At 46.0% G+C, this 24,797-nt stretch overlaps 2 protein-coding genes across 3 annotated transcripts in view; both read left to right on the top strand.

The window, feature by feature from the left end:
- The first annotated feature begins 10,717 nt into the window (after positions 1-10,717).
- Positions 10,718-12,866, top strand: LOC129202039 (translation initiation factor IF-2-like). The gene is made up of 2 exons (XM_054814046.1): positions 10,718-12,432; positions 12,540-12,866. Exon 1 carries the CDS (start codon positions 11,198-11,200, stop codon positions 12,104-12,106), a length of 909 nt encoding a protein of 302 aa, XP_054670021.1. The 5' UTR covers positions 10,718-11,197; the 3' UTR covers positions 12,107-12,432; positions 12,540-12,866.
- A 3,999-nt stretch (positions 12,867-16,865) lies between these two features.
- The window catches only part of FGF9 (fibroblast growth factor 9), a 30,808-nt gene continuing 22,876 nt past the window's right edge, over positions 16,866-24,797 (top strand). Inside the window, exons 1-2 of one of the 2 annotated variants that reach the window (XM_054814263.1) lie at positions 16,866-17,608; positions 18,146-18,431. In XM_054814263.1, the coding sequence (XP_054670238.1) occupies positions 18,155-18,431 (277 nt within the window). In that variant the 5' untranslated portion in view covers positions 16,866-17,608; positions 18,146-18,154. Of the gene's footprint in view, positions 18,432-24,797 lie in introns of both variants that reach the window. The other variant, XM_054814172.1, reaches the window with a different exon arrangement.

Here is a 24,797-nt window from a genome sequence, read left to right as displayed (position 1 = left end):
AGAGCTAGCCCAAGTAAGCACTGAATCGTTTCCAGGTATTTCAGATATCTTTGAAAACTCATTGAGGACAGAGGAGACAGTAGACTGAAAAAGGAAAACATAATAGCTTTTAGAAAAAAAGATGGAAGAGAACCTAAGGTAGCCAGGTAGCCTAACTAACTTCCACCCCTGGATTCTGGAACAAATTATTAAATAAGCAGTTTCTAAAGGCCTAGAACATGATAAGGTGATAAAAACTTGCTGACATGCCTCTGTCAAGAACACATAATATCAAACCAAACTAATTTTCGTGTTCAATATATTGCTCAGTAGATACAGATGAAGCAGGAAGAATGAGTTGCGTAGATTTTAGTAAGGCTTCTGACTCTGTTGCCTGTTTTTTTTTTATAAGTAACTAAAGAAGTACGGCCTAGATGAAATCACTAGAAAGTAAGGATGGATGAGGGCAACTGATCAAAAAATACTGCGTTGGAAAAGTGGTTACTAATGGCTTACAGTCAATTTGAGGTGGCATTTCATGTAGGCTTTAGGAATTTGGGGACAGTTGCAGACATGGCTGAAAATCATCAAGTGCAATAAATACAGGTTCTTACGCTGATGGAGGAATCAATTGCACAAAAGCAAAACAGACAAAAAAACCCAGATGAGACAGGAAGACTGCGAAGATCTGAAGAAATTTAGAAACTAAATGAGATCCATAAATGCAATCATGTGACCTAAAGCCAGTTCTCCTATATGGTATGTACTGTCAGGGAGATAGAAAGATTGAATGCTCCGCTACAAATGATAGAACAGATCAGGTTGGAAGAGACCTTGAAAGATCATCTGGTCCAACCTTTCATAAGAAAGGAAGCCTAGATGTGATGCTTTCCAGAGGCCTGAACTGGTTCACTGTATCCAGTTTGGGACATGAAACTTTAAAAAATATAAATCAATAGAAGTGAGTTCAGTGAAGTGCAACAGTGTAAGACAAGAGGAAAAACTGCAATTTGGTTTCAACAGTGGAAAATAGAGGGGGGAAGTGCTGACATCTCCCAGTATGGAAAAGACTTTTCTAAGAAGAGCAGTGATCAGTTGTTCTTCAGTGGCCATTTAGGGAAAAACAAGGAGAATCAGTTTAATTTCCAGGTTAGAAAACTCCTTTTCATTATGAATATAGGGAAGCAGTGGAACAAGCTATGTAGAAGGGCTGCGGAACACCCTTCATGGGAATTTGTTTTCTGAACAAAATAAGTAATTATCTCTTGGGACTGTTCTTGACGTATTTCATTCTACCCCGGTGCTGTAGTTTGAGAAAGTGATCTCTTGAGATTGCTCCAGCCCTAAATTTCTGTGATTCTATGAAATCCGTACATAGATGTGCAAATGATACAAAATGGATCTTTAAAGATTTCTTCCCTTATGAAAATGGAATGGGAAAATTCTAGATGATAGAGTCTAGCCCTTAGTTTATTTTCTTAATTTAAATCTTGAAGTATGAAGATTATAATATTAATTATTTTTTTTGTTGCTAGATACAGTTGATTTTTTTTTAATCTCAAGCTTTCTATCTAATTGACATAAATAAAAAGTTGCTCCCCTTAGATGTGCTGTAAGTAATTCCAGGATATCCATAAACAGAAGTGATGCAGCTGGCTTCAGGTGATTGAGTTCTGGGCCAAAAGACAAGTATATAATTATTTGTACTTTACATTTCCACTGTTTTTTCTGAGTCCTTTAATGTGTCATTAAAGTCATCTGCCCTGCCTTCTCCTATGAATTCTGGAGTTCTAATATGGATACTGTACAATATATAACCCTATTGTCACATAGGTAATAATATTATGTGTTAGGCTTATGAATACGAAGTAAGGGTTTACTGTCAACCACATCTTTCATTCTAGCAAATCAGAAAAATGGTGAGATGTTTACTCCCAAAACATATCTTGCCTGGTTTCTCCATACTTGATATTACCTTGGCAGTTATGAAAGTAGAAATTACTGCTGCTGTTTCACACAAAAACAGATTCTGCAAGAGAAAATGTAATGTACTTTGGAATACTTTGTAGTCTCCAGACTGAGCCACATTTTCCCCACCACCTAAATTATTTTAAATTGTAAGTAGTTTTGCAAAGCTGTTAGCATTATTTTCTCAGCCCACCCAAATTTTTTTTGCAAGACATATTATCTACGATGAATCACAACATCTTTTATTAAAATAGTTATAAGAGCACTAAAGCTGTCAGGTATAATTTACAGCTTTTTCTCCTTTAGATTCAGCACTCTTTCTGAAAAGAAGCTAATTTAATAACTAGGGAATCTAAGTTACAATCAAATTTATTATATTTACCAGACTTGAATTTCAGATGAGATACCATTAAAATGTACTTGAAGAGGAAAGAGCAGAACTGCCAGTGGGCATTGAATTAGCACCCTGAAAAATGTCTAATAATGTTGTGATCAAGAGTGTTATGATGATGAGAGAAAGAGAAGGAGGAGTTCTGTTTGTCTTTCTCTGTATCTTCTATGTGTTGTGCAAGCTGCAGTGAAGGCTAGAACCTCAGCCCAAAGCTTCAGTTGAGAGGAAAGAGTGTCCTCTTTTTAGATTTTTCCATGACTTACAGTATGCCTTTATAACCTAGCACTGCAGTTATGCTTACAAATCTCTAAATTACTGCTAGAGAAGTAGATGCTGTTGTTTACTCGCATATATGAGCACTTGCCACTGTACGCTGCGTACCAGATGTCATCCTGTTGAGTTCTGCATCCACAGAATTTCTGCTGAATTCTGGGTAAGGTTTGTGCTTGGGAGGCTTCTGGATCAAGGTTTGCATGTCAGAAAGAGCTCAGTAAAAGGCCTGTTCAAAACCAAACAAACAAAACCCAACAAAAAGCAGCCTTTTTCTTTTCCTTTTGCTGACATTAGTCTTCTCTGAGCCTCAGTCTCCCAACCCCCTTAACCAAATCTGCAACATAGATCATATTTTATTTACAAATATATGTTAACGCACCCTGTTGTTTTGTGATCGCATTAGCTGTATTTGTGCTGTGGATATTTTTAATGCCAAAAGGTGCTGCCAGCTTTTGTGTACACTATTTAAGCTTAAGCAGAGTTTCTGTTTTTCCCAAGGACTTCCACTGACTTACTATCTGTTCAAGAATGTTGGCTGTACTGAAACTAGCAAAGGGCTTAAACAAGAATACAAAAGCAGTATTCCAGAGAACCAGGGTACCATAAAATATTTATTTCCTGAAGGTGCATTGCCACCTAGCAAACACTGAGAATAATTCTCACACAAATAGAAAAAAAGAAAATCCAAAAGGCCTGGGAAATATTGCTTGACTTTGAAAAGCTTAGTTGAAGAAAGAGTTTGAGGTTTGAGCATTCCTACCGAGTTTTTTGCACAAAGGGATGGTCTCTGTGTGGATGTGGCACATCATCGGCAGGATGGAGTAAGGCAACTGTTCACCTGGCTCTGTTGTAGCTCTAACCCTCCGCAGCTGGGAATGTTCATATCGGGAAGGGGAGGAGGAGGATGATACATTAACTCCTTCTGGCATTTCAGGGGATGTGTATGCTACAATGCAGAGCCGTTGGTGCTGAAGGTAGCTTTGACAAAGATGTTATGGCACAGGGGCCATAGCTGGTACGAAGATCAGGGTCTTGCTCTAGGTACCATGTTCATTTAGTGTCTGTTTTACACATGTAGTTCTTTGAGGAATCTCATAGTTTGAGGATGACAAATTTGATAAGAAAAATAGAAGAGGATCAGATTGTTACACGAGAAGAACGAAATGAACTTTTAGTAGAAGGGTAGGAACAAGATGAAATGTAGTAATAGCCAGTGCAAGGTCACTGGGTATTATTATTAAGAGCAAAATACTAGAATTTCTGCTCTAAATGCTTAGTGATTAAGAGCTTGAGGACTCCATACATGAATGAGTATTTCTTGCACCAGTCATCAAACAGCCACACCAAAGCATGACTAAGATGAAAGGCAAGGCTGTGTTGGAATGTGGAGCTGATGAGATAGCTCCATACCAAGAGCGGAACTGGAGATGAAATCAAAGATGACTGAATTGAGTTGACTGCACCTTCCTGAAAAGGTAGAGAAGCAGAGAAGGGTAAAAAACTTTCAATAATTGTAAGAAATCAGAGGGAAGAAACAAAACCCAGAAGACAAGATGTGAAAACAGCTCACATGACGTTGCAATCTTACAGCTTATGCTGTCAGCAAAAAGATATTGGATGGATTTCTGCAGACTTGACAGTAATTGCCATGCGACAGCAATTAGTACTATTGAAATGCTGGAACTGATGGGAACCAACTAGGCTGTGGTGACTGAGAACAGATGTCCTCAGAAGAGCATGAGACTGCGTTCTGCTATGTGAGAGAAATCCTTGCCTGTCAGTTCAAACTGATGGTTTGTTTTGTGGACTGGGACATGTAACTCTCATTAGATAGGAATTTTAGCTTTTCCCTTCTTTTCTGTCAATAGATACCCAGTCTGGTCCTCAGTGAAGCTGGAACAATCTTTTTTGTAAATGTAGCCTAATGGACATTAATTCTTAGGAGTTACATATGTTCTAAATATCAGCATTAGGGTTATCAGAGGTGCCTGCGTTTGTGAATACATACGAGAAGGATTGCAATGTCAGGAACGGTTCTCCAGCTCAGTGTGAATTCATGTTTTGTCATGATCTAGGTGTAACTGACTTTCAGTTGAGCTGTTTTTATTCCCCCTTAGAGTAAGACAGGAAATTGGTTAAATTGACACAGTTCTATACCATTGAGCACTTAGAACTGGAGCCACTTGTGTGAAGCTTCCCTCCGGGAGGTTTGAGGTTGCTGCCTAATGTTTACCTAGCGGACAAAAGTAGGATTTGCATTTGCAGCCTGCCAAGGGTGGCTGAAGTCCTGAGGGTCAAAAGCACCCACATTCAGCCGCAGTCAGGACAAGTCCCTGCATGCACAGTAGCTGCAAGCTTTATGCCCGTGCTGCCCATCTAAAGTGAGGGGAGAGGAGGCAGACTGCTCTGTGTTTAATAGGGGAAGGAGTAAAGACTGTGATCTCTGTGCTTAAATGCTGTTCAAAAGATGCAAAAAAAAAAATCATTTTACAACCTTCTACTCAGAAGTAGTTTGTCTAAGGACTACTTCTGAAAGGAATTGCTAGTAAGGTCAGGCTGGAAGGCCAATTACAGGCAGAATTTAGTATAAAACTGATGTTCTTTACCTCGTGGTGTATATTGCGTACAGGCTTGCTGCTGTCTTGTTGCCTGCACCAGCGTTTCTTCTCAGTTTGCTTAAAAAGAATTACGTGAACAAAAAGGTACTATGAATAAAAAAGTACCATGCTTATCAGCCTTCCTGGCAGCTCATGTCTGTTCTCCATAACCTGGCAGGACTACCCCAGTGACTACCCAAATACTCTAAAGCAAAGATCATAGCTGTATATGCTGTGAAATAAGAAACCTTTAGTGATTTTTGTATATCCTATGAAATAGGAAACCTTTAGTGATTTAGACTTGGTTGACATAATTTTCAGAAGGGCTAAGGAGGTATGAAGTGATGTAAAGCAAGTATTTTAAATTTTCACATGTGAAAAAAAATGCCACAGATTAATGAAAGTGTAATCTCACTACAGAAAGATGAGGCCAGGAGTTTAAAACAACAGGAGCTTAAAATCAGGCACTGCAATCCTTATCCTTACTTAGGACATAAATAAGTAAATAGTTAAAGACATTGAAGAGATCTTAATGGACCTAATTTTCTGTATGTACTTTCTGAAGTTCACTTACTGAGCACTCATATGAGGCATCTTCAGATATTTTGAACGTAATTGCCCAAAAAGAGATACCAAAGAGCAGGTCTGAGAATCCTGGCCTTTCAGTCTTAATTTAGGCTCTGTTTTTTGAATATGTGCCCTTGGCCTTATAAAACACCTAATTTCAAGTCATTTCAGTAATGGCAGTTATTTGATTCTCAGTTCCTGAAGAGAGACTCCACTTGTAAAATATTCTTATAAATGACCGACTCTTTTCAAGCATGTTACCAGTATGCTGTTATTTTTCAAGTGTGGCATTTGTGTGTCTTACAGATTTATTTTTACCTTTTAGAAATGCTAAGAAATAATCTTCATTCTCACTGTTAAGTTAATAGACAGCTCTAATGCCTCAACTTTTTAATAGCTTTGGAATGCAATAAATTTGAAATATTTGATAGACTCTGCGTTATACAGACTTTGCTTACACCCAAGGGAAATTGCAAATATAATAATAGCTACAAGATTCACTCTTGCTGTCTGAATACCGTACAAAGATGTTTAAAATGACTAGACAAAAAATTATGAAAGCAGCATATGACTCAAATTATAAATAAAATATGGGGACTACTGGACCAAAATCTGCATGTGGGAAAAACTTAGTGACAGTCAAATCTACAGAGAGGATTATTCAAGAACATTTACTAAGGACTCAGTCCTCAGACTTTTACCATTGACAGTCAAGTATTTTGAGCAGCTGGACTGCAGTCTTTCCAGAAATTCACTGAGTGACTCTGTAAATGTTTCAGCAGTTCTTAGATCTTTTACTCATTTCCCTATGCTTGGTGTACACGGGCTTTGCTTTCATCTGTCCTTCTATGGTGACTTCCATAGTTTTCCATAATTATGGAAGCTGTGGCCAGGAATGGTCCACCAATTCTGAGGGTTTGCAATGAAGAGCTGTAAGAGGGTTTTTTACGTGAGGGAATAAAAGACCCAAACGTGCTTATCTTCATACCAGTTGTCAGAGCCCTAGCAATGGGGTGCTGCTGTGACAAGTTTACCTAAGCTGAGAATCTGCTCGAGGTTTTTGAGGAACGAGGTTTGCAGTGTTGTCACCATTACCCCACTGGAAGACACAACCAGAAAACATGTCCTCTAAAGAAGGCAGCACGCTTGCAAGCTCTGTGTATCAGAGCTCTCCTTAGCAGCCCTCAGCAAGGCAGCAGAACCAGGTTCCCAGATACAGAGCTGGAACGATCAGATGATTACAAGAATACAAGGTATGAATTCCAGAAAGTTCAAGCAAATTCCTTCTGCTTGTTCATATCAAGATTTATACAAATAGCATAACACGAGGCTTGGCAAGATAATTTTCCTTCAGTTTTGCCATGTGTTTCTTCACAAGCCTGTCCCCCATTAAAAAAAGCAGGATACCTAATACTAGAGGTCTGCCTGATGTCTCAACATTTGCATGCGTAGTTCTGTTGGCTGCAGTGCTACTGCAGCAAGGACAAGGTAGTGAGAGCCAATTTGTCCGTATCTGCAGAAGTGAGTTCTCAGTGCTTGGTTGTGCTATAAAGCCAGTCCCTGAGAATCCCTGACGGTAATTGTAATTCTCCTTCTCAAACCTAGAGCAATGTTTAAAGCGGAGGAAGCACAGGAACCCCCTGAACGATCTCTTCCCCCGTTGCCTGTCAGTGATTTCACTGCAATGCCTAGAAAAAGCAAAAGCAGTTCAGATGGCATCTATTTCTGGTGTGAAATCCTAGTTGTGGATTCCCAGCGCTGATGTGTTTTTCAGACCCTCTGGTGAATTTGTAAGCTCTCTTGCAATAACAGCTGCTGGGAGGGGACTGGAATCCCCACGGTGGATTTCAGGTTCGCAGACTTGGATAAAATCTCTAAACAACAGGGTGGGAAAGCTGGTTTTTATCAAGAGCAGCTATGAAGGCAGAGAAGCAAACTCTTGTCAGTAAAGACCTCTTAATCTCCTTGTCCCGTTTTTCTGAGAAATGAAGGGTAGGATGTGGAAACCCAGTACGAATTTTGAGGGGTGGGGGCAGAGGAGTAGAGAGTCTCTTCTGTTCAGCTCCTCCGTAGGGAGGTATCCCGGGTAGGGATAAGGATACAGCCTGGTACTCAGAAGTGTGTTGCTGACCCTGATAAAAGCAGTGCCTTGAGAGCCAGAGAGAGGGAAGGAGAGTCACATTGAGGGCTGTGTAGTAGCTCAGAACCACTGTTGTTGGTTTCTTTTTCCTTTTCTTGAAAGCCTATTTTTCACATATTTTAAACCTAGAAGAGACCCCTGTTACTGTTGGTTAACTCCCTATGTAACATCAAACATAGGTTGCAGCTGTGAATGGCAAAGATGTGGAGGAGAAAAACTCCTTATCTGAAACACCTTACTAGTTGCTAGGTCACAGGCATTTCCAATTCTTCACCAGCACATGGGATAATATATAAAATACTTTTGGTGGCTCACAACAGCATGTGAAAAGATTATGCTGATGCCAATTTGTACAGTGCAGTCCCTTCTCTCTCCTTTCACCTTGTCAGTATAGTAGTTCACTAACAGTTGGCAGTGTTAGGACTATAGTCTGGCCACAGATGAAAGAGCCCTGACTGCCTTAAGATGGTGAACACCATCAAATGTCAAAAGTCTTAACCAATGTCCTTTAATGGTGTGTGATGTTGCTGTTGTCTGAGGATCAGCACTCCACCATGTTAATGTCTTGACTGCCATTGAATTTTCTACTAGGGTCAAACTTAAACATTTTTTAGTGGCACACAGCATTAGCACAGTTAGCCAAGCAATCAAGACTTGAGATAAGCTTGTGATACAGTCTCCATGGTTAAAACTATATTCACCAGAGCTAAATAATGGTCAACACCTGGATACTTCTCTGGTACACTACAAGATCCATGGTATGAAAGACCCACTGCTTGCTGTATCTGCGATGATGGTCACATTACAGATACTGTTAAGGAATTTAGCGTCGATTGGTTCCACAAAACATTTGACATACTGTACACAAAAGTTAAGTTCCTTGACTGGTTCCTGGACAACTGACCTGACAGTGAGCAAATAAAAGCATGTCCCCGGGACTCTTCTGGCTGAAATGATTTTGATTATCTGTCTCATGTGAGCTGCGCCTAACACATTGCATGAGCCTGCTCACTGAGCCCGTTTCCTATCATCCCTTAGTTTAGTTTGATTACCTAACTTTCCAGTAATGTTTATAATGTTTATTGTCTCCTCAAGGGAAAGTCAGACCCTGCACCTCTTGGGTGCCTGATGAGAGGCTACATAAACTGCAACTTTTCAGTTTGGAGAGGAGAAGGCTGAGAGCAAAGAGTAAGGTGTACAAAATCATGAAGGAAATGGATAAGGTGAATGTGCAACTATTATTCACTTGTTATTCAACAGCTACAGCACAAGGATTAGGACATATTCAATGAAACTAACAGGAGATTGGTTTGCAACTGATAGAAGAAAGTTCTTTTTTACAGTAATGAACTTCCAGATCTGTTGTCATAGGAAACTATAGAGGTGAAGTGAAAGCAGGGTTAGGCAAATTCAGGGACAGCAGATACTAAAGGCAGTATGCAGGCGAGTACCTTCTGATGTCCCTAATCCAGTGGCTGTGGTTGCTGGGGGAGAACAAGGTGAACAGACTGCACAACACGTCCAGGGACACATGTACTCCCCAAATGGTGTTTCCCACTACCGCTGTCCTAGAGAAGGTAGTGGTGTAGCTGTACCCAGGTCTCTTATAACCATGTTCATATGTTCTTATGTTAACTGGACAGTCAAACAGATCAGACACTGTCTCTCAAACCCAAAAGACAGCGTACATTTTCCATGACCTTCCACCCTCTCCAAAATGTAAAGCATTCATTGTCATACTTTTGCCCAGTTCCTTTATAAACTTCTGCAGAATGGACAAACAGAAATACCTTAAACAGAAGATGGCAGTCCTCCGTGGGGAATGGCTTAGTCATCTTACTGTCCCTCAGCTCCCCACAACTACTGTCTTCTCCGCAGCAGCTCCCTTCGTCGCTGTACAAAAGAGAAGGGTCTCCGGTCTTGCTGTAAAGGCGGGAAGTTCGGGAGAAACAAGCTGAGATTCCAGTCAGAGATGCTTTTGTCTTGGCCAGTCAAAAGGAAAACATTAGTACATACCCAGGGTAATTACTTGAAGAAAATGGTTATATTCTTTTCTGTCCCTTCACATTACTGAATCAGAGTGCAGTTTCATACTGTTGAGTTATTGGTGAAATAGCAGCAGAATGATTAAGGAAATCAACAGGCCAAACCACGCAAAATATGTTAGTTATCAACAAAGTAATTGGATAGCGTTTAAGCGAATGAAACAGACACAGGCATGCAAAATATTACAAAGGATTATAATAACTGTAGCAGAGAGTGGAGGTTTCCAAGTGACTACATTCCAAGTGACCCAGCTACATTCGCTAATGGCAAACAGAGGACTTTCTCATCACCACCCAACTTCAAGGAACCACAATGAGAGGGGACGGTCACCCCAGAGGTATCAGGGTTTCCCAAAGAATGGGAAATCATAAATTAGAGTGACAGGAGGAAACTTTAGAGAGGAAGAAAACAAACTCAAATTGTGAATTCTGTCAGATGGCTAACAAGCTGTATTTCATAAAAAGGATAACTTTTAAGCCTGTTGTGGTTCAGTGGTTACAACAGCAGTCAGAGCAAAAATGCAATATATAATACTGAAAATAATTTTAAAAATAGGGAGGGAGCAAAAGTATAAAATTGATTTACAGAACAGGGAAAAGTGATAAAGTCAAGCTGACAACTACAAGAAGAAAGTCACTGACAGGTTTAAAAAGAAATGCAAATATTCTAAAACATATTTATAAAGCAAGAATTCCTAGTGATGGTGTAAGATCTTCTGTTAGATGGAGATAGTACATTTAAAATAATGTAGGAAAGGACAAAGTTTTTACTGATTTGGATCTGGGAAGGAAGATAATGATGGAGATGGTGATACTGAAATATTTTCTAATTCATTAGCAAAAAAGGAGAATTTTTAGCAAACACAGGCTAGACAACTTAAACAACGGGTTTTCCTACGGTATGCCAGAACACCCCACATAAGCATGGACATCCTCCCTTCCCCAAGCACAGCCTCCAGCTCCACTTCCATCCCCACTCAGCTGTGGGCTCACTGCGGAGCTGCCTCCAGGTCCTTTTGTGGCAGGGCCATTCCTGGGGCACCCTTGTGCTCAGTGACTGCTCCCTTCCTCAGCAGCAGCAGCAGCTGTGGACACTCGATGTCTGCCCAGCAATTGGGGTTACGCACCCCTGTGCTCACCCTGGGACCTGTCCATTGCTCGGCTGGCTCTGGTCCTTGTGACGGGGGCATGATCAGCAACCACGACCAGTTGAGGGGATCACACACATCAAAGATGAATGGTGCCTCCGAGTGCCCCATCACGGTCTTGTTCATCAGCTCTTCATGCTACTTGTTGGGGTGCTGACTCCCCCTCCCTGCTGCTGGCTGAGTGGTGGTGGGGGCAGCTCCTACAGGAGCTCTTCATGGTGCGCTCCTCTTGCTGTGCTCCCCATCCACCCCCCGCAGCACAACCGCCTGGGGCTGGGCTCGGCCCCGGCCTGCTGCCGGAGAGGGTGGCTGGGCTGTCCCCGGTACCGGAGCCGGGGCTCCGGGGCGGGCCCCGGGCTCTGGCTTCGCACGGGCAGCGCTGGGCCGGGGCTGTGGCGGAGGCCGCGGGGGGCACAGCGGGGCCGCCCCGCTGGCTTTGCCCGCTAGAGGGCAAGAGAGCCCCGCACAAGCGCGGCGGGGCGGCTGCCCCTGCCCCGCAGCCCTCGGCGCCCGCCTCGCCCGGCCCGGCTACTGCCCCGCTCCCGCCACCGCGGGGTTCCGGCGCCGCGGCCCCGCGGGGAGCCGCCCCGGGATGGCTGCTGCTGCAGCGGGCAGCTCGGCGCGGCCCCGCCGCCCGCTCCTTGGGCCAGGAGTCCCCGCGGAAGTGTCTCCTGGGGGCGGCGAGAGCCAGCGGGCCTGAGGCCTTCATCTGGGCGCCGGGCAATGGCGGAGGAAATGTCCTGGACGGCCACGACGCCGTGGATGGAGCGGTAATCACTTCCATCGGGAAAGCTGGCGAGGCCTTTGGCCGTTCCAGAAAGCAGGCATGGAGCCATCGTGGAGCTGGCATGGGCCATCGCCTTCTCCATCAGGGCGAGGGCACACCAGGCCGCTGCGCCTGCCGCAGCACACGCAGAGTGGTAAGTGGGGGCACGCACCCAGCTCCTGCCGAGCTGGGCAAGCCGAGAGGCACCTTCTCCCTGCCCCCAGGGAGGTGACGACGCTGGTGGCTGGCTGCAGCTCCGGTCTAGCGCTGGTAAGTGGCATCCAGCTGACGGTCTGGGTATGTGCCTTGGTTGGTGTAAGAATGCCACCTCATCTTTCAGATAGCGAGCTATCTACAAAGGAAGTGTATCAGGCAAAGGAAGAACCTCAGGGACACCCTGCAGCCTGCTGGCAAACCCTGCTGAGTCTGCAGTCGCAAATCAGCACCGGCAGTATGGGAGCACCAAGAAGGCAGAAACCTCTTTGATTAGACACTGCGTGGCTCGGGCAGGAAAGGTGCACAAGGCAAAAGGCGGGCAGTGGCAGACCTGATCTCACAGTAAGCAATCCTGCGAGCCGTGCCACGCAAATTGCTTGCTACACGGAGGCCTCTGCGGTCACCTGCACACACGGGAACTCTGATTTCTTCCCCTTTTCTCCTTCCAGTCAATGGCACTTTGGCTTTTGAACTGGAGGGACTTGCAACATCATGGACAATCAATTCATTACTAAAACCAGCAGATAGCAGCTATGTACAAATACACACATGGGAGAAATTTTAAACATATTTGGCAGCTTTCACACTTACATCACCCTGTCTACCTTCAAGTATCACCAACAAGGACACGCATTCCAAAAGACTGTATCAACACCTGTGTCAATGCGCTCAACTGTACCTGGCATCATTATTATTACTTTTATACTTAAGATATCTTAGAACATGTAACCTGATAACTCCCACCCTAGGACGGTAATAAAGATCATATTCTGCCATATTCTGCCATATTCTTATTTAACGTAGATTCACTAATTCCTGTATGCGGCAAAATACCGTAATGCCGTAAGAAATCCATGTTGGCCATCCTGCTGTGAGCGTGTATTGCATGGTGAGACTAATGATGGTGTTTTCTTGGAGTTTTCCATCTAAACTGCATGCTTTACACTCCTCTGGTCTGAAAATTGGGTGAACTGGGAAACAGGTCCTTTCATGTTGTCTTCTAGGATTCTTATAGGTAATTTTTTTTGTCATAAATACTGCCATTTTTTCTGCAGTCTCTGAAGTGAGAAAGCAAATACATTCTTCTAGCTCAAGTTTTCTAAACTCGTAGGCACTTCTTATGTTAATCCAGTTAACCTGAATCACATGGCTAATAGTTTTTCACAAATATTTTATTTATTTCCAGGCAATCTGGTATTTCATAGTCATGACTTTCAGTAACTTTTAGTTGCTGAGATGACATGAGTTTTCTTTGGAGGATTAATTTGTGCAGCTATATTAATAGTTTAGTGCCCTCACCAGCCATTCTGGGGAAATGCTGAATCACATGTATAGTGCAGCAGGTGGGATCCATCCAGTCCTATCTAGACCTCTGTCATGCAGAAGTCTACATCTAATATAGGCTTCCTTCATACACGAGGAAGAATTAAGCATCTTTAGAGCATGAGTCATGTCATCCTAAAGTAGATGCCTAGAATAGGTCAGATGATTTGTGCCCTAAAATTGCTCCCATTTCTCTGCATTAAAGAACAAGTAGTTTAGATCTCGATGTCTCCACTGTAGCAGCCTCAAGTGAGGTGAGATGCATTAATGCCCTTATCATATCCAAGTTTATATCATGCTTCAAAGTACCCTAAAAATTGTTACTTGTAAAGAAAACTGAAAATAGCATTACTTTCTATATTATTCTCGATTTATAAAAAGCAGCTTTTAAAAGTTTGCTGACTCAATACATTTTAGTAAAATTGGCAAATGCCATGTGTTTCACAGGAAAGTCGTAGCACCTCTCTTTTTAATAGTCTTCCACTTCTCCATCTGCAAAGTTGGGAAATAAATGAGTTTTAGATACATTGTAGGTCCAGAATAGGATCCTGTACTTTCAGCGAAATTATGCAATCCGGGGGAATAAAAAAAAAAAAGCCAACCGAAAACCATTTTCTTGTGGCAGGCTGATTTATTTTTTTAAATGACACTCAAAACTTGATGTGTGAAAAGTTCATGTAAAGCTGAACCGGTTGGTAGAGTACAGGTGAAAGAGTTTAAAAAAAAAAAGTCATAATGCCTAAAAGTTGCCAGAGGTGTCACATCAGTGTGGTACATGTGAGAACATATGCAAGGAACTCCTCAAGAAAGGCAGGATCCTTCTGACCAGCTCTGCTCGCAGGAGTTAAAATCCTGCATAAAGCTGATGAGTAAGCTCTTGATGACTCACTGTGGCAGATGCAGTCTTTAATTCCAGGAGGGTATAAGGGAAGTGGGTGTGAATCTTGAGTAGAGGGGAGCTAGGGATGTTCCTGTCTCAGTGTCTTGGGGATAAAAGTGTAGGTTCTTAATACAGCCCCAGCTATCAGTAAAGCCAAACTTCTGTAAGGGGTTTGACATTACACATCACAGATAGATTTTATGTGAAGCAGGGTTGGAACACCACCTACTCACAGATGGGTATAATTTTGGGGATGTCCTGCATAATTCATGTGTGGCTTTGATACTTATGAGTAATTCAGACATCAAAGCCTCAACTTAGATAACACTTTTATAACACTAAACTTCCTACAGCCAATAATCTGTGGGCTTTCATTTAAGTTCCTTTAAAAAAAAGCAACTATACCAATACTTTTGTCTTTACCTTCAGCTATTTTTCATAAGGTATGCTGGTCTGAAATACGAGATAAAAAATACTGAAGCCTGGACTACAGAAAAAATTAAAAGTCCATATAATACTCTTCAGTGGGACTAGAAATGTAAATTTTAAAGCTCTGGAAAGAAGCTGGAAGCCTCTTTCCCAGTTGTTTCTAGACTGAGAGCACATCAGCTACCAGGCCCTTCAGTCACTCTGCAATATTCCCTCTGCTTTGCCAGTGGCACAAACCTTCACTTTCCAGCAGTCCAACTTCCTAACAAGCAATTTTATGTTCTCTTCCAAGTTAGCCATTACACATGGAGAAACCTTCCCATTAATAACCGTAAAGCTCCTTTATTGTTCTCCTTCAAATCTCCTTAAAACTTCCTTCTGACACCAAACACTTGTCATTGGCCAGGCCTGTTGCTTTTTATTCTCAAGGCTGCTGTTCCCTTATCCTTCCCCCATGGGTCTGTAGTATACACCTGTTGTCTTTCATCATGGGTTAAGATCATAAGCTCTTTGGGCATAGACCATCTCTCTTATTACATGTGTCTACAGTATCCGACACAATGGGACTGTGAGCCCTCAATGGGGCCTCTGGGTACTGCCGTCATCCAGTTGATAAAGAATAATGATTTTTGACATGGTGAGTTCTGCAGTTTTTCCCAAGTCATTCTGCAGTTGTTCACGCTGATACAACCAGTGTGTGTGTGTTAGCAGTGTCCTTAAACCCGATATATGGGGTAAATGCTATGGAACTATTTACCGGAAAGCGTTGACTTTCCTGCTTTGGGGTTGGGGGGCTCGTCTGCACTTGCACATCGAAATGCACAGACTGACACGCAGCAACTGTTTCTTTTTGTGGGCTTGTACTGAAGTGACGTGATGGGACCCAGCTCTGAAGCTCCTGCATCCCGTCCTTCAAATAGCAATAAAGACTGATGGAGTCAAATGAAAGGGAGGTGTCTCACACACCACCGGCATGGAGTGTGTCACTTCCCTAAAGGTCTGCGGGGATTCAGGACACAGCCTTTCCCTGCTGCAGTTTCCCCACTAGACATGGAAACTAGAAGTCTCTTTCCCTCCTCTCAAGTGTTAAGTCACGTTGGCAAGTGGAGGGATGCAGAAAGGCTGCACCAGTCAGAGCTGGGCTGCTGGCTTTTGTAGTGGGGAGGGCAAGGAGAGCCGCCCCCTCCACCGCATGCCCGCCGAGCAGGGGGACATGCAGAGAGACAATTACTTTTAATTAACTCCCTTGCAAAATTCTCCTTCTCTGGAGCTCTGTTTCCAGACTCCACTGGTGACCTTCCTGGGCCCCGCCACCTCAGCGATGCACATCATCATTCACACCATGCAATCTCTCCCCCAGCCCCCAAGATATTAGGTTTCTTCTCCTTTTCTCCCTGCCTCTCTCTCTCCCCCCGCCACCCCCAAAAAAGCCTGTCTTCAGGTTTTGCATTTAATTCAAGGGGCTGCTGGAGCCGTCCCCTCCCTCATGCAAGCCTCTGCATCGTGCGCGGTCCTTGAGCTCTGCCCAAGCAACCCTTCTGCAAAGGCAGGAGACCTCTCTGTCCCTTTGCTAATTAATGCAGCTATATCGGAGCGCGGCAAAACCACAATAACATCAATCCTCGGCATCATAAGAAGAAACAGCTCTCCCCCCTCGCCGGGTCTCTCCTGGAGGTTTTAAATAACTTTTTTTTTTTTTTTGGGGGGGGGGGAAACACGTATTTAGCATCGGCACCCCCGCCTCCCCCCATGCCACCTCCTGCCCGCCTCTCCCTTCCCTCCACCGCGCTCTTAAAAACTTGGGCCGAGCCCGGGCGCGGGGAGTCGCGGTTCGCCCCCGGAGCGCCCCGGGCGGCGGCGGAGGCGGCGGCGGGGCCCCGGCACTACCCGGTCCCGCGGCGGCATCCCCGAAACCGCCCCCCCCCGCACCCCGCTGGGGAGCGGCCGCCCCCGACAGCGCAGGGGCAGAGCGGGGAGGGCTGCGGACTGCCGAGGCGGGGGGCCGGAGAGGAGAAGGAAAAAAAATGCGGCGTGGGCGATAACGACCCCCCCCGCCCCCCAAACTTCCCGCGACCCCGCCGGTTTGCCTTCCGGAGCTGAGTTTGAACCCCGCTTGGGACAGCGGCAGCCCGGTTACCTGAGGCGCGGTCCGGCCGGCCGCGGGCTGGGGCCGGGGCTGGGGCCGGTACTGCGCTGCCGGGCGGCCGCGCCTCCGCCTCCCCTGCGGCGGGGCAGAGCGGCGGGGCCGGGGCCGGGCTCCGCTGGCGGGGCGCTGCCCGCCCTGCTCCCCCCGCCAATGTCAAGGGGGACTCGGGCTATGCGGGCATCTCCCGAGGAGTCCGCTTCCCGCAGCGGGCGGGCTCGGTATATTTAGCATCGCGCCGCTTTTTTTCCTCCCCCGAAGTTTCGCCCACTTATTTATTTATTTGCCTGCGTGCGCCGCGCTGCCGCAGAGCAGTAAGAGCCGCTCCACGCCGTGCCTAGCGCTGGAAGCGGCTCTGTATTGCAGCAGGTAGGGCTGAGCGCTAGGACCTCGGAGAATCCTTCCAGCAGCAATCAGGACTACCTTAAACCCAGCCCAATGCCTCTTCCTGCGCCACTCTGCGTGCTGGATGGAGATCCACAGTCAAGAGCTGCAGCTCAGTGCTGGAGTACAACATTTCACAGGGAGCCCTGCAGAAGCAACACCTGTTTCGAGCCAGCCAAGAAAGACACAAGCACTTGTATGTTGCTGCTTTGCTTGTGGATCGTCAAAAATCCTAAACCAGTGGACATCTGCTGAGCCTCCTGAGAATTCTGGATAATAGATTTGGACGTCAAAAGTTTTTTTTTTTCCTTTTTCTTTTTTCCTTTTTTTTTTTTTTTGGATTTATCTCAGCCAACAACGTGAGATTTCCCCCCTCCCCCTTTGCAGGATTCATGCTGATGTATGCAGTCTGTTATAGAGTAAAAACAGCGCATGCCTTTCTGGAGTCAGAATCCATAAATCCTGACGTAGCCTGTGCATCTTAAAAAAAAAAAATCCCTATAACGCCTAGGTATTTAAGTTGCTATGGTCATTCTTATCTTAAACCAAATGGAGAAACTACGGATTTTTTTCTTTATTACAGTTGGATGGGCTGAAGACCGTATTGCTTGCTAAGAGCTGGGGATATATGCATTTATATAGATATACACATCTATATGTTTATAAATATGTCAGTGTGTGAGTATAAAGTGGTGGTTTCTTAGACTAACTGGTTTGACCTTGAACCTGTACCAGTCAAAACAGAATATTACTTTTATTTATGCATTTAATGGATTGAAGAAAGAACATTTTCTCTGTAACTGCGCTAGGGAGGGGAGAGGAGTGGAATATACCTAATCTTATATCTCCTGGGTTTGGCACCATCATTATTGTTTATTCTTATTCTCTAAAAGCAGAATCTTCTGATGGCTCCCTTAGGTGAAGTTGGGAACTATTTCGGTGTGCAGGATGCAGTACCCTTTGGGAATGTGCCCGTTTTGCCGGTGGATAGTCCGGTTTTGTTAAGTGACCACCTGGGTCAGTCTGAGGCAGGTGGGCTACCCAGGGGGCCTGCGGTCACGGACTTGGACCATTTAAAGGGGATCCTCAGGCGGAGGCAGCTATACTGCAGGACTGGATTTCATTTAGAAATCTTCCCCAATGGTACTATCCAGGGAACCAGGCAAGACCACAGCAGATTTGGTAGGTATTATCCTTAACCCTTTAGTGGTCATGTGATGAAATAATGGGGCAGAACTGCGGGCGGGGGGACGGCGGGGGGTGCGAGGCGGGCGGGGAGGGGGGTTTGTGCTGATGGCTGATCCGCCGAGGGAAAAAATGAATGTGTCCGGGATTGCAGATGTACACAAGCGGCACCACCGCAGCGGAGCAGGAGCCCTCGCCGAAGTCGCCGGGTGGTTGGTAGCGATGTTTGTGTAGCCCCAAGTTCTGCTTAGGAGCAGACACGTACTGGGAGGTGGTGGTGGCGGTGGTGGAATTTTTGCTCAGGACGTTTCTGCCGAATGATTTGATTTCGCGAGTTTAAAGGGTTTTTAATCATTAACCACTACAATTTAAAATTCACCGAGTTTCCTGAAGGGAGTGGCTGTCGTCCTGTACGCAAATTAACGAGGGCTTTTCTTTCGTTTTCTCTGCCGATTACCTGCCCTAGTAACTGCCTGAATTCCAAACCCAGCCTATTTCGCTTCTCGGCGAGGGATTCACCGGCAGCGCCCGCCGATCCGCAGCGGGGCTCGCCGCACGCCCGCGCCCGGCCCCGCACCCCGCAGCCGTGGGGCGCTGCCGGTGCCCGGCGCCCCGGCAAGGAGGGAGCGCAGGTGGGGTCCGTGCTCACCCGTAACCCGCCGGGAAGCCTGCACCAAAAACCTGCCTTTCCCGAGCTATGTGGCGTGTCAAGCTGGCAGCGAATTTGAAAGAGCATTCCCTGGATTTCATTTCCAGGGGACGCTATTTGTGACTCAGCAGCCAGGGCTGGAGGGCTCATGGCTTCGGCCACTCTTAAGAGCCTGTGCATGCACACATGCACACGCACACGCGAGTCAAGTGGGCCTGGAGCTTCTTTGCTGCCAGGGAGACTGTTAAAGGCCCGGCAGATTGAATATACGAAAGTAACTAAAACAGCCTGGATGAGCTGATTCTTTGTTTTTTTAAGGAGGGGTGAGGAAAATATGCCAGGTTAGCTTGCCACGCTCCCAGCTGTTGGAAGGAGTTAACTTGTGAGTGAACCAACCTGACAGCACTTAAATTCGGTCGTAAAAACAAAGTCCTGTGGTGATTTTTTTTTTTCTCTCCGTATTTTAATGCCAGATGTTGAACGATATCTAAACTGTATTTTATGGCTTTGTGAAGCTGTTTAGATAATGCCGGTGTTGTAGGAGATGATCTCCGAAGGGCGCAGAAGGGAAGGGGGGGGGGCAGGGAGAGGGCTCGCATGGTCGCAGGTTTATCCTCCATCCCCCGCCAGCCGCTGCTCCCTGACACTCTCACGCTGCTCCCAGGCTCTGCTTCCCTCCCACGCCGCCCGCCCGGGTTCCCCGAAGCGGAGGGGGGGGAGGGGGAGCGGCGCGGCCCTCCCGGGGTCGCAACATCCACGCTTGCTGGCGAGAAAAAGTGCGGGAAGTGTTTTAGGCGGCCGCGCAGTGCGGGGAATGGGGAAATTGTGCATCGAGGCATTTTCCTTGACACGGGCAGACGCCGTGCGTAGCTGCCGAACTACAGCCGCAGGTTTCCCCCTGCCCGCTGCGGGTGCGGGCACACGGAGGGAGGCAGGCGCGGTGCGGGGCCGGCGGGGGAGGCGCGGTGCGGGCCGCCAGCAGGTGTAGGGCGGCCGCGCCGCTGCGCGCACCGGCAGCCGGGGCTGCGGGGGGCCAGCACCCCGCGGGGCCCCGCCGCCCCCGGAGAAGGGCCGCCAGCTGTTCTCTTCGCAAGGCGGCGGTGACCACATTATTCGCGGCGTCTATTTTTAAAAATGGCTTTCCAGCCGCAGTTGTAGGAAGCTGACAATTCCGAGGGGCAGCTCTTCCAGCTCTTGCAGCGCCTTGGCTTTAAATAGATTTTTATTTTTTTTTCCCCTTCTCGGTTTGATCGCCCTCTCCTTCCCAGGGTGCACCCTTGGGATAACTCTTCTCCCATGGAGCGCGCCGGTGATGCCCTTGCTCGGTCCGGGGTTGGCCAGACCGGGCACGGCAAAGCCATGGGATGCGTCGGGGCTCCCGGCTTATTTGGGGACGGAGAGGGGATCTTGGTGCTTTTGTATCGGTGCCGTGACATTGCTGTTGTGTTTGCCGGGAGGTCACCGAATAGCAGATGCTATTTGGTTTTCGGTGATTGTGAAGTCTTCTGATGATCCTGGGAAGGTCTGCATCCCAACTCGGGAGCTGCCCGGCGGGGAGCGGGCTAACTTGGTTTCCTCTGGGCGTCTGCGGGAAACCTGTGTGTGTGTGTGTATGGGGGGCGGGGGGACGAGTCAGAAGGAAGTTTTCCTCCAGGAATAAGGAGGACAAAGAGAAAACCCCGGGGGCTGCGCGTAAACTCCTCGCTGGGCTCTGCCCTGTGGGAATCCCCCTCCGCGCGCGCGCACACACACACACACACACGCACACACACCTCTGGAGAGACATCAGATAAGAGTAATTCTTTTGTGATGCTATGTTGGATGTGTGCCTATTGCATACAATAAACCGAGCCATATTGTGTGTCTATACTCGCCCGGTTCTGGGAGCCCTGGCATTTCGCAATTCCTGCAGCAAGATGTCCATCTCTGAAAGAAAAGCTCCCCGGGACAGCCTCGCTCGGTCTCCCCCCGTAATGCGATCTCAGGTGATCAAAGCCTTATCTCTCCTGGGTGACAAAAGAATTTTTTTTCATGCAGTCTCCTTTAGTCTAGGGCATTTGCTAGACAGTGGAGTCATTGTAAATTCAGGAACTCTGTAACAGCGGAGAGGCGTGCCTCTGTGCGTCAGCACAAGTACTGCATGCACAGCATTAAAAAAATAGGAGCATGCAGGAAAAGGAAAAAAAAAAAAAGCTTGTCAGCAGGTGACCTCCGCTCCCCGGGACCTGCTGCTACAAGGAACCGCTGCGTTCATCATCTGCGGGAGCCGCGCAGCAGCCCGCCCTCCCGCCTCTCCACCTCGCCCTGCCTGCTCCGGCTCCCGGGCTGGCGAGGCGGGTTCAGCGCCGGGGAGGGCGCGGAGGGCGGCTCCGGCCGGGGGGGTGTGGGGGGGTGGTGTCCCTTCTGCTGCTGGATGCGGGGGCTGGGGCTGCCCCCCGCCTCGTGCTGTCTCCGGGGAGATCCGGCAAACCGGAGCGGGGGGTGGGGTGTGCTGCATGCGGAGGGGTCTGGCCCACAAGAGTGGAAACTGAGGAGCAGGTTTTAGGGGGAACAGCCCCCGCAGTCTTCCCCGCTATTGAGCGTCGCAGAGGGGAGGGGACGCAGGCTGGCTGGGGCGGGGGGAACGACACTATGGCCTATAAAAGCCTAAAACTGAAGCAGGGCCCTGCTGCCTCCTTGGGGGGCTGTGGCTGTCTGCGCTCCCGTCTCTTAATTGGCATCATGTGGGGGAGCGGGCGGCGCGGTGACAGCTGCGACAGGCGGGACGCATCCCGGCGGAGCGCTCTGCTCAGCCGAGCGCCGCAGCCCCGGCCGGCGGGCGGGAGGGAGGCGGCGGGGACAGGGGGGTCGCCGGGGAAGCCCCTGCTTTCGCCCCATCACCGGGCTGACCTCCAGGCAGCTTCTTAGCCACGAAGGGCTCTGGTATCCTCTCCCCTCTTCTCTGCCCTGGGTGAATGATTGCTTGCTAAATCCACGGCAGCACAGCTCCAGTGACCGCGCTCTGCCTGCAGGTCCTCCGCCGCTTCCCTTCTCTCTGCTTCCCCTGGAAGTCGTACAAAGAAGTGGCTGGCAAAGATGCTTGTTTTTACCGTATCCATTGTCGTAGATGACATGTTAGGGTGCTAAGTGGAAGCTAAACTGCTTCAATCCAGCAATACAAAGAGAGCCTATATATAGCCAAAGACAAAAATGTGCAAAGGGTGGAACAGCAACAACAAAAAGATCTGTAGTTGCAGAGATGTTCGTTGCTTCAAGCCAAGGCAAACGCTTCTGAAGGTCTGAGAGCTAAACTAGATGAAAGTTAAAATTTCACGTTGTGTGAACGACCCACCTCCTCTCTCCTGTGAGCCTGGCAGGAGAGCAGGGCTGGCCTTCGCAGTCCGGCTCGTGTCCTGCTGCCTTTCAGCATGGTCGAAGGCGGATCATATGGAAGAAGGGCTGATGTGGGCATGTAAAGGAATAACTTTGCCCAAAACTTTCTAACCTCTTTGTGGAGGAGTGGGTCTTTGCCTTGAAGTGGTTTCATTAAAGAAAATGTTCAATGTCTGACAAGACAGTCAGCATCCCATGTACTGAGGCAGTTATTTCCTCTCTCCTTTTTTTCTCTTCCCCATTTTTAGCTATAAATAGGGCCCTAGCTCTTGAATTTTGTAGCTGTTCTGATTTTGGTTTGGTCCAGCCTCATTTTGAAGGGGAATGTCTATTTTAGTACTTAGGACCTGAACCAGATATTATCTGTATGTTACAGAAACTATACAGTGAAAATATTCACAGGAGTATTGGGCCAAATAATGCAATCCTTAAACTGGCAAGACCTGTGTAAGACTGCATACTTGGCCCCAGATAATCTCTTGTAGGACTTAACAGCATGGCACATAAAACTTGCTGTGAATAGGCTTTTGAATACTTCAAATGAGCAAGTCTCTATTCTGAGCTCAAATATGTGGATGCGCTTTGCCAAGTACCTTAAATTCATCTTCTGCACTTACAATAGGATGTGACAGTGCTTTTTTGTTCCTTTGACACACTAAGCAGCATGCACCCAAATATTTGAAATGAGGACAGCAATTAAAGTCTACATTTATACTGATGAGAAAGATGCCAGACTAACTTAGCTGTAGTATGGTATATTACAGACTTAACGTAAGATTGCTTGGTATTCTTAATGTATCAGGTAATATGATAGTTTGGTAAAAGCTTTACAGAAGAAGCGTTAGTAAGAAAGCTGAAAGTATTTCATGTCCAGATATAATGGGAATGTTTAAATTGTTTCAATGGATCGATTGTATGTGAGATACTACATATACCAGATAAACAGCATGCTACCACTTTTTATTACTTAAAAAAAAAAATAATCCAGAATTACAAAATATTTCCTCTAAGTATTTTTGATTTGTGCGCATGTAGAGAGTAATTTAAGATGCCCAGGCCTTAAAACAGGGTTATCAAAACAGTAAGACTATGGTGTTTGTAGTACTGAATAATATATAAGGTAATGATCAATAATCCCTTACAGGGAATACATTTCATCTTTACATTAGCTTGGCTATAAATTTTCCCTATTGGCTTCAACTTGTGCTGTGTTAGATTTATGTGATTCATGCCTGTTATTGATTAGTGCTGAACTATTTTGCGGGAGATGCCAAATTAATTGTTGAAAAAATCCATGAAAGTGCTTTTTTATTGGCCACGTGAGGCACAGCACATACTATACTGCTATTTTATTATTTAATGTAAATATAGTTTCCAATAAGCTTTAGAAATAGTTATGTGGTGTGCTTAGACATGAAAATTCACAAAACATATTGAAAATCCTACTCTGCGCTTTATTTTGTGGCTCAGAAAGTAGCATAACGCAGCACTGTGCTTCTCAGTGTTGCTGGATAACTCCTGTGAGATCATCACCATCTTACACGAATGCTCCCAAATAGGAAGCAATTTCCATTTTTTTTTCCACAAGACTTCTAGGTTTATGCAAGGTTTGGCTGGTAGCATCCTCATTGAAGGAGGTAAGCAATTTGCAGGGAAGGCTGCCAAAAAAACCCCCAAACCCTCAGAACCAGATGAGCTGATATTTGATACAGACAATTACTGTACCGTGCACATTGATGCTGAACCTAGGAGCTTTGCAGAAGCAGTGCTTCTCTGCAAAATCTTCTTATCTCCGATGCACAAATGTCTGTGTGAGCTTGCTGTTATGTGCACAGGAAGACTTAATAATTTATGCACTATTACTTAGGTTTAGAATATTTTAGTTTTCAAATTTGAGATGAGTGAAGAGTAACACACCAAAAAGATGGTTAATAGTATCTAGAAAGAAATGTGTGAGAGACTGGACTATACTAAGGATTTTCATTACTCAAGCCTCTGGAAGATCGTATTGTGAGTAAATCTTTCCGCATATTCCCGATTCATTGATGCCTGGAAGTAGATCTTTTGGTTCCATGTGTAACATTGTTTTCATCTCACAATTCTGATTCAAATGTATTTTTTCAGAATTTATTTTGTAAGCCAAATTTTATAGGTTCTTTAATACTACTAATTTTGGCAATCTAAAAGCTTGGGTTTTTTTCTTTTCTTTGAATGTATTATTTGTTTGCAAATCAGAATATGACTGAGCTTTAGATTTGTGTTTAGAAATGATGAGAAAGATTGAGAATAATCTTTTAATTTGGTATGTTAATGCTGTCTGCAATGCATCATTCTAGCAGAGA

This window comes from Grus americana, chromosome 1 (genome assembly GCF_028858705.1).
Source record: "Grus americana isolate bGruAme1 chromosome 1, bGruAme1.mat, whole genome shotgun sequence".
In the NCBI taxonomy this organism is placed as follows: Eukaryota; Metazoa; Chordata; class Aves; order Gruiformes; family Gruidae; genus Grus; species Grus americana.
Note: the sequence above shows the minus strand (reverse complement) of the source record. Positions and strands in the feature narration are given on the sequence as shown.